At 38.8% G+C, this 16,858-nt stretch overlaps 1 protein-coding gene across 1 annotated transcript in view; it reads right to left on the bottom strand.

Moving 5' to 3' along the window:
• The window catches only part of LOC139727994 (uncharacterized), a 191,709-nt gene that overhangs the window by 105,977 nt on the left and 68,874 nt on the right, over positions 1-16,858 (bottom strand). Inside the window, exons 5-7 of the mRNA XM_071638961.1 lie at positions 10,679-10,858; positions 1,622-1,687; positions 57-158 (exon numbers count right to left, since the gene is read on the bottom strand). Coding sequence (XP_071495062.1) covers positions 57-158; positions 1,622-1,687; positions 10,679-10,858 — 348 coding nt within the window. The remainder of the gene's footprint in view (positions 1-56; positions 159-1,621; positions 1,688-10,678; positions 10,859-16,858) is intronic.

The raw sequence follows: 16,858 nt of genomic DNA, 5'->3' as shown, positions 1-16,858 counted from the left end.
GGGCAATGGCAGTGAGTTGAGGGTGAGGGGAACAAAAAAAAAAGATTACAAGATACCTCCTTCATCCCACGATTGATGCAATTGTTTTCGTCTCTCGAAAAGCGCGGCTCCACGAGACTTGGGCAAAAAGCGCGTGGTCATATCTGTCAAGACCCATCCTGTTTTGTGTGTGCATGCAGCAGAGTGGGTAATCCTTTTAAACTTGGTCACATCGACAAATTGCCAATGCACTAACAAGATCTCCTCATGAGTCTTTAAAAATAATTAAGATATGAACTAAGGCATGGACATAATCCCTCAATTTTCTACTTCATCACTTGAAGAGAGAGAGAGAAAAAAAAAACCAGACTGGCTCTTTCAACCATGAGGTAAAATGCAAGGAATTGCATCTAGATCCGCGTCCTCGATTGGCGTAAGTCCAGGGGAAAATGCAGTTTTCCACAACAGTGAACAGTGAAGTACGTAAATTCACGATGCCATGCACTCTTAATAGCACAGGTCACGATGCACTGTTGCTGTTATTTAATGGATATATCTGCCCGATGCATCGAAGAGACAGCTCTATTACATAAAGTGAGAACGCAGCCATTGCACTCACATCTAGGCACTTTAACTCATCGGGTAAGTAACAGGCAACGTCGAATATGGTTGGCACAAACAACTTCATTTTGAACTGGCATAAACCATTCTTTTTGTCATGCATTCATGCCACTTTATTACGAAATGTTGCCATTTTTGTGCAATAAACAAATGAAAATCTGAGCATAATGAGACATCAAAATCATCCCCGTATCATGTTCTTTAAAATGAGAAAATTATTTTGATACCAATACAAATATCTTATACTTTGGAATACAACTGGACAGAAACCAGTCATATGGGAGCAGAGTCAATAGAACACATCACATAAATTAGATATTCACACAGTATAGTCCTTGGTTAAACAACAGCTATAGGTGTAACATCAAAATAGACAGTTGAGCCAAAAGCACCATAATAATGGAAACACTTTATTCACTTAAAAATCATAACTTTAAGAGAAAATGATCATTTTGGTTGTGAAACTGGAACAAGGGGATGAAATGTTTACATATTGTGAAAATGAATGGTTTTATATTTTGTTGCCTTGTGCATCCTAATCAGACTCACATACATTGCTTTCAATAATGGAACTAATTATCAAATAAAGATAGGTAAATTTATAAACTGGCAATAAAAAGAACAACTTTAAAACATTTCAGAACAAAGACTATCAGCTCGTATGCAAACACAAAGTGTTATGGTGCCAGCACATCATATCAAACTCTGAAGGCAAAGTTTGTGTGAAACAGGGAGTGTTTTAGGTTCACCATCTCTGATCAAAGACAAGAATGATAGATGCCCATCTGTAAAAGAAGGAGAGGAAGGAAATGAAGAAGAAGAAGAAGAAGAAGAAGAAGAAGAAGAAGAAGAAGAAGAAGAAGAAGAAGAAGAAGAAATATTCATGTGCAGTGGTCAGACAGGAAATAGACACAATGCCAGTGCAGAATCATGCAACCAACAAACCATCCTTTCCCACCAATCCATCACAGGAGATGAAATAAAGGGAATGGTGTGACTCAATGCGAGAGAATCCACTGACCTTTTTGCTGAGCCGTCGTCATCGGGTAACCATTGGTGGGGCTCAACGGAGGTGATGTCGGAGAGCCTGGTGATACAGACAAACAACAAAAACAAACAGAGAAAAATTCATTAGAGTTCAATTTTCTTTTCTCTTTTAAATGAGGAAAGTGATATAAGTCTAATGAGTATCAGTCTGTAAACAAAGGCATTCAAATAACAATGTCATGGTACAACCCTCTTGAAGCTTGTTGTTTTGTTTTTTCACACTGTTCTTCATTATCAGATCCAACACAGTCTAGACAATGAATGCAAGAACAGAGCACTGCTCTTCCACTGGATACAGTGACTTCTTATCAGCCCCATGGCAACCGTTAACTTGAGTATTTAAACAAAGAAGGAAATGCATAACAATGACAAAGACAATTACCATATTCTGCTTACTATAAACATCGCCAAAGGCTGGGAGAACTTAATTGTCTGTCCCATACCACCACAGATTATCACTGTACCATCAACATACCCCTGCCTGTGGCATTATCCATTGTTCTGTGTCACAGCATGATGTGAAATGGATTTCTGTCGTTTTTTATCATTTTATCCAGTTTCACAGCATGACATGAAACTTACACAACTGTACTCTCACTCATCATCGGATGCAATTTCGTAGAATAGGGAGTCGGAAGATTCTGTCAATCACATTATCATGGGTTGTAAACACAATGCAAAAATGCATCATATGATTACAAATGACTATAAGTGTAGTCCCACACTATTCATGTTCATGTAAGCACTCCACATGCTAGAAGCTCAGACAAACGGAATCAATGGACAAAGCAGATACAATGGGAAGCCACAATATTACAGGCTTTGGCAAACAAATAATGAATGCAGCCATTTTCAACGTTATCACTGTGTAGTGTTGTGTTCATTGTGATAAGATGCTATGCAAGACACACAGAACAGTGATGTGTTAGTCATACAGTCATTTCATGACGCACTTCCTAATTTAGCCTCTGAGCGAACATTGCAGCATTTCATTATAAATCACCTGATTGGGTGCTGAAGAGTCACTCAGCCACATCAGGGGCCCTTGCTCAAATATAAGGAGTAGGGGAGACAAACTTTTGTGCCGTTGAAGCGGGGCTTCGGCTTTCAAGCCATGGCCTGGATCGACCCTTGCATATCATCTCAAGTTGCATACACTTGTAAGATACATTGCATACGGTACACACAGTTTTATCGCAAGAGAGTTATATATTAAAAAGACATGGAAATTGCCATTGTGCATGTCAAACATTATACATGGCAAAGGGTGGCTGTCCATGCTCAGTGGCGGATCCAGAGGGGGGCACAACTGTGTTCCCTCTGGGCACAATGGGCACGAACCCCCTCTTTATTTTTCATTAAAACAAAAGAAATGAAAAGAAAAAATGGGGGCGTGCACTCCCCTTTAACATTGTAAAGGTGCCTCCCCTTTACGGAATTCCTGCATCCGCCCCTGATGCTTATCTCGTATCAACTGATGTTTGAGTCTGACGCATGATTGAACTGCCAGCCACTGTCATGCAGTCCCATAAACTGAATATACCTGGTAAATGACAAATGATGAAACTGCAATCAGCAGTCTTCCATCAGAGAATTGTTTAATAGGGAATAGGCTATTATTATGATCAGGAGAACTGTGATTACAGAAATTAGTTTTGTCTAGAATCAGTCATCATTTTGAAATATTTTAGTTGATTAAATTTGTTTCACTTTATTCGATTAATACAACCACAAAGAAAGCACTGAGCGCTTATTTGCAAGCAACCATGGGGCCAACAGCTAGCAGTCCCCTCCAAAGGATTGTGCAATGAGCATAAGTTGACTTGCCTTGGGTCACAACCTCTCCTACAAGCTGACTCAAACAAGGGACCTTGAGATTGATAGTCTGCCGTTGGATCGTTAATGGCAGACAGAAGTAATTAGCACTTAGATAATACACGTTGATTAAATTGGGTTGTAGTCTCCCATCATGCAGTGAAAAGAGCATCGCATTAAAGATTAGCTCTGCATAGAATTTGTTGCACATAAGCATTGGCTCCTTCTCAAGGGATTCCAAAGTATCATGCTGCAGCGCTGTTTATTCTGAGGATTTCCAATGTAGATCAGTTTGTTCGTGAGGGGAAGAAATCTCCACGGCAACAGTCATTGGAACAGCATTAACTCTGCCTCATCTTTAAACTACAATCAAACTCTGCATCCCGTCACTCAGGAACAAGTTTGTTTGAAAGTGTACTCTGTATTGCATAATGATACAGTTTATGAGCTCATGCTTTTTGCATTCATAGAATGATATTTCATGAACATCTAATCACCCAACATTCACGAGGGGACCATCAAGCTAGGGAGAATGGCCATTTGCCAGCTGGCAATCCACTAGAACAAAGAGCAAGAATTATGCCATCATAACGGCTAATCATCATCATCATTGGATATCCAGTTAATGGTGTGAGGAGATGAGTATACATTCATGCCAAAAGAATGTTTTGACTGCATAATAATGATCTAGCAGTAATGACCCAATACATATTCATGTAAACTGTCCCTTGCTACAGTACATTTACAACAGCAGCAGCAGCAGGTGTCTGCTACATCTGCGGCCATCTTTTCAAATTATGAAGCACGTAAAAGAGATGACTGATCACTACGTTTCTACACATTATCATCTTCCAATGGTCCAACTTGATACAATATGGCACTACAGCTATCCTATGAAACACTCTCCTGTTTCATATCCACCAGATTGTCTGTAGTGACAAATGACCTTTGGTGTTCATGATAAGATAATAAAAAATGAACAAGTTATTCATGACACATCAACTTGTAATCTGAAAGAAAATGTTAGGGAGTACTTTTCAGCTCTATGTCTGCCTTCCTTCCCCCAAGGTCGTTCGCATAGAAGTGATATGTGTATGCAAACACACTAGAGTAGTGGAAGTAAAACACGCTAAATTTAGTCTGCATGCAGTATGTACGTATGCCCACAGGATATGCCAAAGAATTCTGAGAAGCTGAATAACATTAGATATTGACAAAGTAGATTTCAACAAAGGTTACAAAATGCACAACAGACATGTATACATTTCATGTGTGCACACATATCAATAATGCATGGGTTGTTGAAGCACTGCCAAATTGAAAGCATGGATCCCTAGTGAGTGTAATGTGTGGTTACAGAAAGCTTTTTCTCGGTAAAAGCTAAAAAAAAGCAACAACTGTGTTCTATCTTTGACCAAGCTCTTATGCTTGTTTTGCTGCATTGCCTTATTCCCCACCCCCCCCCCCTCCATTACCAGCTACACAGAGCTACCAAGTCTCACGCATTCTGCGTGAGACTCAAGCATTTAGGGGCCGTCTCACAATCTCACGCATGGCACCCATTTTTCTCACGCATCGGGCGAAGTCAGCAACTTGGGCCTATAATAAGGAGCATATCTCAAAGGATTAGAGTGACAGTTGCAATTGACAGTATATTTTCCTTTTGTCTTTCAAAATAAGTAAAAAATAGTCACTTAAGTATGCACCTGATCACACCATTAAAAGCTAAGAATTGAAAAAGCTCCCTACCGTGGGAGGCCACAGGGGGAAAAACCCCTCCCACACCCTCGCTCGCGCGCTCATTCTCTCGCTGAGATGCCGAGTCATGAAAATCTCACTCATAATTTTTTTTTAAAACTTGGCATCCCTGGCTACAATGTACCAACCAAAATAACACCCAACAACTGTATTTCACTTCAGGAGAGCAGTGCTAAATAAGCTACATGTACACTACCAAATCAAATCATATCAAGTCAAATCAAAACTAATCAAATAATATCTTATGAATAGCATAATAACCAAAAAGCAAAAGAGTCACAATCATGGTGATAGCTGCATATTTTAGCTCAATCACCTTAGCTCAGTAGTGCCCACACTCATTGGACTAGGATATTGAAGTATCATTTCAAATATATTTCTTGTTATATATCAAGGGAAATATTTTAACACATTCATATGTTTTGCTGGAACCATGTATTATCCCCCCACATTCAAAATACACTATCTGCACACATTTGCTCTGAAGTATTTGCAGTATGTTCATATCACTTGCAGCTGATTTATTGTTTTAACTGGTATAGGAAAAAAAATCCTCGTGACAAACTTCACATCTACCCAAGATGGGGAAGTTAAGTGGACATCTCCTTTCAATGCATCTCCTTGCCTTTTAAACTGTAAAAAAAAATATATATATCATATCATTGCTATCATTTTAGGACAAAATTCATCTCCACTTCTTTTTACAAATCAAAATATTATCTAGCAGATGCGAACACAAAGGGCATACACATTGTACATTCATTTGATAGTGGGAAAGAATTCTATCGCGACATTGATATGCACACCACTTTCCACAGAACTTTCAGGATGCTTTCTGCACGCTACATTACATGACAATCAGTTCTTTCTGTAAATCATTTCATCAAGAGTCTACTTTAATGTGTCTTGACAAATCATCAGGATCTCATAGAACTGTGCCATTTGTAAACATCAAAAGTAAAGTTTCTTACAAGGGTTCCATTTCATCGAGAGAGTTTCACTCATTATATTTATGTTGCAATAATTACAGCTACCATGGCAAGAAACAGAATCCTTGTCATTTATTGGATAAGGCCCTTCTGTTGCCATGGTAACCACAGTAAATTTACCAAGCAATAACTTTGAGTGCTTCAGGAAATGTGATCAAATTAATTTACAGCTCCTCAACATCGAACTCTTTTTAAACAACTACAACAACAACAACAACGACAAGTCACAGATGTTCATATGATTGGTTGCAATCCCCTTTTCAATTGGCTAACAATCTTTGACAGCAAGTTATGGAATATAAAGTGCAATCAAAGAATATACATTCATGAAGCTCTATTGATGTTCCAGCTCTTATGAATATTCATGCATTAATTTTGCAACACTTTATTTCTTGGTAATAAAACAAAAATCAAAAAAATAAGGGAAGAACCATTTCATACTGTATGATTCTTTAAAATATGTGTTTAGAAAATACTAATCAATCCATATTGAGTTCAATCACTTGCAATACCAATTCATCTCACCAGAGTAAAAAAAACATATAAAACTTTCTTATTTTTGAAGTTTGTGAGTTGTGGCCTATGTGAATTCCTTATGAAGACATTGTAAACAAGCATAACATGATGTTGTATTTTATTGTAAGACGGTAAAGGGCATGTAAACATTTACAATGGTAAATCATCTACTAAAACAAATCAAATGAAATTGGTTCAAATACACTATTTATTTTTCCTAAGGTACATCCCTTTCATGTTATATCATATTTTCCCAACTTTCTTCCACTTCTAGTTGAACCCCCCTTTAACAGGCACAGCCGATCATGGCCCATGGAATACAGCCTCAAAACCCCGGCATGTGAAACATGACAGGAATGCCACGCATAGACCCAAGTGATGACATTAAATGTGGGGGTGTCTGGCACGCGATAACAAACCAGAAAATCTTTCCAAATTTTCCTCTTTATGCTCTTGTTACAAAATAAATATGAGAGCCTGTCGGATCCTCCATGCCTCGGGTTAATGCCACGACAGTCTCAGTCAGTAAATACTGCGATCAGATCATCCCCACAACTTCTTTGTTTAGTGTCAGGCTGGAAACCCCCTCCCCCCCCCCCCCCCCCCCCCCCAAAAAAAAAAAAAAAAAAAATGACTATGCATTCAAATGCTGTAGAAAAAGAAAGTGAGATAGCTATGGAATGGATCCAAAACATGACTTAACTTGATTTCATGGAGGAAAGGAGCAAGAGGGAGCTGGGAGTGGCTCCTGCTGCATAGATTTGTATCAAAGTTAGCTTTACCAGTTTTTGATGGCCAATCATTCAACTGTGAAAATGAGTATCATTACATAACATGAAATAACTCCTCCCAGACTCCTCCACAAGTGAAGTGTACACGAGTACATCGATATGTGGAGCCTCTGTGGTCATGGGTATGAATTTGTACATATCCATGTTTGCGTTGTGTGTGTGTGTGTGTGTGTGTATATATATATATATACATATATATATATCACTTCAGATGTAAATCACATACATATGCATTTATACATGACATATGTAAGCATAATCAAGTATCATATATGAATGCGTAAATATATAAATACTACATACATGCATTGTGTACACATAAACAAATATGCATACATGTATATAGAAAACCAGTACGGTATAACCAGCAGGCTCTGATGCTCCAAACTCAATTAAGTACTGTTGGCAGACTTCAAGGGAAGAGCGGTGACTGAGTTGGCAGCTGCCGATAGTGTTTCAATCATCCCCGTTGCCTGATTCTGCTTCACCACCACCAAATCAACTTGACATTTTAGCCCCCGTTTGCTCCTGACACCCTGACCAGCACAAACATATCACCATCCTTCTCCCCCACCATCTCTCCCCCCATCGTCTCTCCCACCATCCTTCCCGCCTGGTGTGGACTAAGTGGCATCTATTCTTTCCAGTGGGGATGATTGCCCATTTACTCTTGCTAATCAAATTTCGAATTGACGGCCATGCTAAATAATCCAAAATGAAATGTTGTCTCATCTTGACGTAAACTTCTTTGCATCATTATCACTCTGCAGACAATAATGAAACAAAGTTTCTCATCTGTAGATGGCAGCACATGATTCATTTTTTTAATGAAGTAAGTAAATACATGTTTGACAGAAATCAAAAGCCACTCTAAAGAGAAATGATGCAATGTAATATACACTGTAGTGTCATGCAAACATGACATCATTTAACGTCAGCATGCTGTTAATATGCAGTTCAGGGTACAAAATGTCATGAAAACAAATCAAAGATTCTAAAGATATCATCAAGGGTAGCTTAAACTGCTCAACTATGATAAACTATTTTTTATAATTCTACGTCAAACAAATATCCTCAGTCATTCAGCCCTAATATCACACATGTTGACATGGATGATGCCAGTTTCAACATCTCCATGACAACATATTACTCGATTCATACTACTTCTACATTCTATTGAGAACTAATCTCTTGCAAGTGTTACCCAACTAATCCTGCTGATTGTTCTTGGGCTCAAGCACTGTTGCATCATCTGTTACATGATGTATACCACTTCATACAGCATGTGCCGTAAGATGAAACCTGCTATGTTCAAGTACCCCTTTCGCATCAATGCTCAAAATCTGGAGATGTGCTTTAAAATGTTCAGAATGTTAGGGGGAAAAAAGAGAAAGATAGATGGGGTGTAACTGTGCCTACAGTTCCAATGATCATGTTACCACGTACGAGATGCGATCATTCAAACCCTCTCCTCTCATCAATCCGCGCCACGTGAGATACCCGACCGTTGCCGAGCTGAGAATGCCGCGGACTGTTTACATGACGGCATGCCCCACGCATGCCGTGCAGCTGCAGTTTCACTTTCTCTGTTTGATCACATCGCCGCTGAACTATTTCTGATCTCCCCCATTCTGTTCTCTGTCATTTCTGAAATCCTACCAAATGATTTGGGGCAAAATGGAAGTGGACAGGGTACATCCCAAGGTAAAATGAAACTTTCCTCTCTAATCAGCTAAAGGAATTATCACTGATGTCCAGAGACACTTATCAAATTAGGACACCCAGATACCATTGCAATAAACAGAGCATGACCACTACAAAGTCTTTCATTTTTTTCCACAACTTTTGAGAGATATTCTGAACATAACAGGGACATTAAAAGTCAAGTGATGTTTGAAATGTAATAAAGTGCCATCAATTATGCCTGCCATCAAGATGCAATGTCCTGAGATTTAGTAGCCCTCCTTTGCAAAGCAATTTGGGTCACTTGCAAACGACTTGAGAGAATCTGGACCAGAAGTTGGCTAATCGCAAATTAGGCCTATGTCTCATGTCAAATATCAATGACGGCATTAAATTCAGTGGTACCGTTTGTCACTTGTAATTGTTCTTAACGCACAAGACCTATTTTTGCTCTAAAGGAATTGAAGGGCAGTTTATATCTTGATAAACATGAAAGGAAACTCAATAGTAGTGTATGCATTCCATCCTCTCTAAGTACAAAGACAGCCAACAATTATTTGGCCCGTTTCATTACGTCTGCCCTGAATTCTGCAATAAAATGATATTTGATCGAAATTACAAACATTCAAAAGAAGGCTACTGACTTTACAGTGAACTTATTTTATAAAGTTAGTATCCACACTTGGGTATACATTTTCTTTTTAACTGCTGGCTAACTGCTAAGACTACCATGACCACTAGTAACTACACTTTATGAGATGACACTGACATTAACAAAACATGTGTTTCTATAAGGGTTAGTATCGCAGTGATAATCATGTATAATACACATATCCATTTGATAAGACTATCTGCCATTTAAATATCTATTACTGATGGTAAACTATACAGCATACACTAAGGTACGTAACTCCTTGTCTGCTTTCAGCAACCAAATTACTTGGCGTAGAATCTTACATGCATGTGTCTATAAATATGGTTAAAGCATTAGTGTTCAGGGCCACTATTAGTCTAAACTTACGGCACATTTATTGCAGTTTAAGTTTCTTGGCTTGAGCTCTATAATGTAATGTTACTATCTATCTAGTCATCAATACAGGCATTCAGACCAAAACTTCTTGCAGCACCTACTACTGTAAAAGTGGAAATTTTCCTGAAAGAATACAAAACAAAAGCCCGCGAATATTTTTGCTGTATTTGTGACCTACAGATGCGATGTGGTCGCGCGAAAATATCCACTTTTACAGTATTCTAGATGGATGTGGTAAAAGTTAAGACTGATATGAGCTATATACAGATGTAAGTTTTCAAGAACATGTGAGGACACAAAAGCACACAAAGTCCACATCTTAGTGAGACGAAACATGAGCAACACCATGTGCAAACTGGAAGTGTGACATCATGCATCCTGCTGCCTTCCTACCAGTCCATGCAGCCATGCGGACACTCCACACCCCTATAAAGAGAGAATGGTATTACCCAGTTGCTGACCAGGCTGGTTGGCTGTCAGCCAGATGTTGGTCTTGACCGATTTTGGCTTGGGGGGTACCTTGGGGGGTTCATCCACCTCCGTGTCAGTGACGTCCCCTGGGGGTGGGGGGACAGGGGGTGGGGAAAAGGGGACGGGTCGCCACCCTTGCGAGTCTTCCCTGCTGGGGGCTGGGGGCGGGGTGGCAATAACAGTGGCAAAACAAAGATAGGAGGTAACAAAAAGTAGAGAAGAAGACAAGCAAAACGTGTTTCTGAGCTATGAGAGGATTTAGCCTGGTATGCACACCAAACTGTTCACTTTAAGGCACATCAAACAAACCACCTTATTTACGCACATTTGTTTGGACCAATCAAAATTGTAATATCCAATCATCGAATCTAGATAACACAAGTTATTCTGAGATATGGTGAAGATGAGCTATGTTTTAAAACAAACATCTGAATAATCCCTGGAGCATTGTTTTAAGACATGTCCAACTGAAATATCATTGGTTTGTCCAAGCAAATTTAGTGACTGCTCACAAGAGAGCCATTCTGGTTTTTTTTTTCAATCCTTCCTCAAACAAGTTGTTCTTGCCCAATTTATATGACATCATATGATAAAGATAAAAAACCTTGCATATTACATGCTGATGAAGATTCTGTAAAAGCTTCTTTTGTTTAAATACTTGTTTATAAAGTATCATGCACAGAAATCTACAATGTACAAGACACATCAAAAGCTGGAAGGTGACTCAATTTTTGTCTTCGTGAGGAATAATGACAACCTGTTGTGTGATCACCAAGAAAGCATCAATTGCTCAACAGCAAGAACTCTTGCAGTCTATATCCTTGAGATACAATTCCAAATCAAATTCAATGCCAATGCATGATCACTTTTTAAGACTTTAAACTTTCAAAAGGTCTTCTTTTTTTTATACATCCATTTTTTTTTCAGTTGAAACAAAAAGGGTACATAATCTTCAATTCCTTGACTCATTTAAATGATTCAAATTCCTGTGTTCTCATGAACTTTCTTGAAATCTGGTTTGAAGGGTAGCTTGGAACAAAGTGATGACAGGAATTTGTGACTGCATATCTAAGAGATAGTAGGTGAAAGCCACAGTTTCATGAACATACAAACATAAAAGGAAGAGATGTACACCATCCCATCTTTGGAAGCAAAAGGATCTCCCCCAATGCTTTCCTCATCCTTATCTTCTCCAGTCCCTGAGACAGAGGATGTAGGAGAAGACAAAAGAGACACCAGGGATGGGGCCGATGACGACGATGATGACGATGACGATGAAGATGAAGATGATGATGGAGATGGTGATGGTGATGAGGATAACAAAGGTGTTGATGGTTGAGGTTGTGGTGATGGTGATGGTGGTGGTGGTGGTGGTGGTGGTGGTGACAGCATGGAGGATGATGTTGCAGATGGGAGAAGGGAATGAAAAGCAGGAGGGAGATGTGGTGGTAATAGGGGTAATGGAGGAGATAAGATACTTGATGCATAAGGAGCAACATCAAGTGGTCTTGAAATGAGTGGTGATGGAGCGGACGAAAGAGACGAGGACACATTAAAAGGTGGAGATAACAACAGCAAAGATGGAGATGGCGTATGTGACACAGGAAGAGAACACGGAGGAATAGACGCTACTACTGGCTGGATCCCAGCCAGAGACAAAGCTGGTTGGAGTGGTGATAACAGCAAAGATGAAAATGAGGAAGATGTAAGGGAAGATTGAGACATTGGAAAGGAGCACGACATTATCGACTGAGGGGAGGAAGAATGTGCCTGAACGGATGAGAGAAGGGGTGGGGTCTTCAAGGGAACTGAGCATGAGGATAACAGTTGTTGAGTTTTGTGACAGCTCTGCAGTGTATCTGAGGTTTCCGATGCAACTGTGACATGACTCAGAGCTGATGGTGATGTAGAAGTTTCTTGGAATTGTCTTGTAGGTGGAGGAGCATTTGGGTTATTTGGGAGAATCGATGATGCGGCTGTACAACAGCATGAAGGACTGGGAGTCAAGAGAGGAAGATGATGTTCAGTAGATGTGTTTGGATCAACCGTTGTTGCCAGACATGACTTAATTAGGGACTGTGTAGGTAGGGTTGACAGGTCACACAAACTCTGCGATTGCCCTTCGAGTGTCAATGTATCTGGCGGTGTCGGCTCGGAGAGAGGAGCAAGTGATGATGGTGGCGACAGCATCACTGATGATGCATTCCCTACCATGGATGATGATGTAGATGAAGGTGGTGTGTCTGATGTAGGTGTAGAATTAGAAAGCAGTATGACATGCAGTGATGGTAATGATGATGATAGTGATGTTGATGATGATGATGATGATGATGACGATGACGATGACGATGATGATGATGATGATGATGATGATGATAATGATGATGACACTGATGATGATGATGGTGGTGGTGGTGGTGGTGGTGGTGGTGAGTGAGATGGGGCAGTAGGACTTTCAGAATTAGTCCTGGAGGATGGAGCATCAGGGCAAGAGGGACCTACGGAGGGTAGAGGGGGTTTACCGGTCACCCTTCCTACCCTTGGTGAGGTTTGGTTATTTTCTAATGGGGGCAGTGTGATCATAGTTTGAGCTAAAAGAATGTAGGTACATAAAAGTGTAAATATGGCATATTGCAATTATGAAGGAAAGAGAAAAGAGAAATGACACATCACTCATTTTATCATACATACTCTCAAATAAAACATTTTAGTACTGATGAATAGAGAACAGCAAAAATTTCAAATTAGTTCAACAAGTCAGATCAAAGATATGCAATGGATTTTCAAGCAATAGATGAAATAATCATCAACATGCTCAAAGAGAACTCATGAATATCATAATTTCTTTCATGAACACAACAATCAAATATCAGTCAAACCATGAAAAGAAATAACTATTAGAGCGAGAAACAAAGTTTGTACAATCAGACTTCCAAACATGAATTCATACACTATAAAAACATTCATATTTCATTCTTAATGAACAAAATAGTATATCATGCACTGAAATACAAATGTTCAATAAGTGTATGAATTCGTGTTTGAAAGTCTCATTTCATAAATGTACATAGAATGATGTGGATGGAAGACAGAGCTATGCTTTGTCATCAGACTATGAAGATGATCTCAGTTGGGTATTTCTCTTCTTAAAATCATATGGATCAACAAAGCTGGAATTTCCACACAGCCATGGGAAATAATCATTGCAGAGGCAAGATCTAATAAATGTAATTTAAAAAAAAAGGACTTATGTGATTTTGATGGCCAAGTGTTTCATCAATATTTCTTTGAAGCAACATCGCCTTTGGTGAATACAGAAATTATATAAGTCCGCAATATTCACCTATCTGATGCCTACAGGTTGACATTTTAATTTTTCATATCCACTTGAAAGACACAGACAAGCACCTGTATAATTCATTGAGGCACCATCAGTTGCACTATCTCTGCACTGTCATACCATCGTCATGGCAACCCAGAGATAATTCAAGACATATTCCCTTGCCTGCTATCTATAATGCACAGTTGACTAAATCATTGCACAGCAATTAAGGCAGAAGCCATCCCTAACAAAGTCTCTAAAATCACACCGGCATTCCTACTGACGATGACAATTTTTTTTTTCCCAAGCATAGATTCTCCTTTACCTTCATACAAATGGTTATGACATATTTTGAGAAAGCTCAAAGGGAAATTTATGAAAAGATCCAAGATTTTCTTCTTTGTTTGTTTTTTTTTGCAAAGTCAGTAGATATATTGCCATATATAAATGTTGTTGTATATTGGAGTGTTTTAAATCAACATCTTTTGTGATAACTACGCAAAATCAATGGGAGGGGGGGGGGGGGAGGAATGGCCACTACCATAGAGCAATCCTTGATTGTTGTTAGTGGTGATCAGGGGATGGCATCTATAGAAGTATTTGCATTGCATGGATGATATAACCATCATACACAGATTTCATGTGACTTAGATTTGAATCATGCTATCATATTCATGTAACTCTATTGTGAGCATGGTATCCACTCTGGGCTTGGAGGCATCTACATCTAGGATAAACATACTGAATATGGACTTATTCAAATGTTACTTCATTGAATTTTTGGGGTGACATTTTCCATCTATCATAAATTGAATGTTTCTTTTCTACAAACATCTTGGTGTAGAGAATTAAATTACTGTATTTGTCTTGCTAAATTTATCTTGTAAGGGAGAAGTATTAAGGCTTGCCTTGAATGGGTTTATTTGGCCATGGCAAGCAAAAAAAAAAAATCACTTCAGGCTCAAACATACTCTTTTGCAGAAAAAAAAAGAGAAAAGTACCTCAAACTACCAGTATGCAATGAACCAGGAAGAAAATTGTGGTAATGTTCGAAGGAAGATGAAAACTAATAATAAACCTTTGCAATTCAGCAGTGGTAAATATGTATCAATCTAATAAATTTCTTTAAATTAAAAATTTATTGCAGTTCATGATTCTTTCCCCCTACATAAAAGAGCCCAAAACTCAGATGAAATTTATGAAAAGGGCTAATTTCATCTTCCAAGACTATGGTCAATGGTTTCCTATATCAACCATGGGCTATGCCAACTTCTGGTTCCAAGGGGCCAGTAAGTTGTGAAGATTGTTAAATTCCTGTCACTGCACAGTAAAGTATGAAATGAAACAAATAAGAAACTTAAAATAATTACTACCATGGAAACTACCCTTGCGAAATCTATCATTCTGGAATGTCCATTTTGATCCAGATTTCATAGTATATGGACAGGGCAAGGGAGGGTAAGCCATGCCATATAATGTAAAACCAGAATGATCATACATTAAATTTTCGGTCTTTCACAAGGGTATATAATTATGTTCTCAGGATGTAATAATTTGGGTATATAATTATTCATCTGGATGGGGGTCACTCCAAAATATCACTCTACATTGGATACCATGTAGGCGTCTCATCCTGGGCGGGATTGGTGGACGACCAGTGAGGGGATGTCCTGATTGGACAGTTCAAATGAGACATAACAAAAGTGACTCACAAGATTTATCAGGAAACGTCTGTGCTTGACGCACACATGCACACAGTAAACCATGACACAAATGTATTTCTGTGCAGCCCAGACACTTTTTCAACATATTTATGAAACGACAACTTGATTACAAGTGCTGCTTCATATCGTTGGTTGAGAATGATAAGGGCATTAAGTTGCCACAAAACCCATAGTGTTCAAGACAACTTAAAACCCTTTCTCATTCTCAACAGACGATATGATATGGTTCTATTTGTATACTAAGACTGCCATTGCCAATGTCATTTTGTTAAAAAGGTGACACTGATACTATTCTACAATTTTTGTCTAGGTGCAGATATATAAAACTTCATCTTTGAGAAATATTTCTCCACTGACTAAAAAGTGGAAACAAATGTTGGCAGTAAACAAGTCAACCAAATTTGAGTAAAGCTCAGGATTAACTGGATATGATCGTGATCACACGGGGCAAACAGGACTATTGTGTACTGGTACTAGGAATTGATATACAAAATACAGAGCAAAATTAAGCCAGATTGTTCCCCATCCTCAACTGTATAATGTCTGCTTGTACAGCAATAGAATACTTATGTAAATGTATAAGAGTTGTTGCACATGTTATGAAACTTGCTGTCACGCAGAGTCATGGTTCTCGTGGGCTGGGGTTTACTACTTTAGCTTTGGGAAACTTTACATAAATCGTGCAACCTACAGCTTTACCAGACTAAAGTATGGTCAGATTCCCTAAAAAGGGCCAACAACAATTTTAGGGTCACGAACAAAGCTTATTAAACTCCATATACCACTCTTGTTATTTTCACTATACTTGTACTAGCATGCGCAGTCTTCAACCCTGATCAGCACTCTCTCACGGCGGCTTGAAAAGTTGTTGTATCCAAACAACTTTCAAGTATCAATTGCAATTCATACTTCCATGCCATAAATTAAGCGTACTCCAAAGAGCTGACAGATTTCTGATGACCACATGCAGCATTGCTACACCTACACGTACATCAAGTGCTCTATCATTTCTGTCAATATGCCATATATCTACAGCAAGTAAAATTTTCCTGAATCTGGACTTCCCAACAATTTCGTGAGTGGCTAAATTTGTAGAAAACATCAATGGATGA

The sequence above is a fragment of the Diadema antillarum genome, unplaced genomic scaffold (genome assembly GCF_040938485.1).
Source record: "Diadema antillarum isolate AM-2024a unplaced genomic scaffold, OU_Dant_1.0 seq00000161_RagTag, whole genome shotgun sequence".
Lineage (NCBI taxonomy): Eukaryota > Metazoa > Echinodermata > Echinoidea > Diadematoida > Diadematidae > Diadema > Diadema antillarum.
This window is presented reverse-complemented; position numbering and strand designations above follow the sequence as displayed.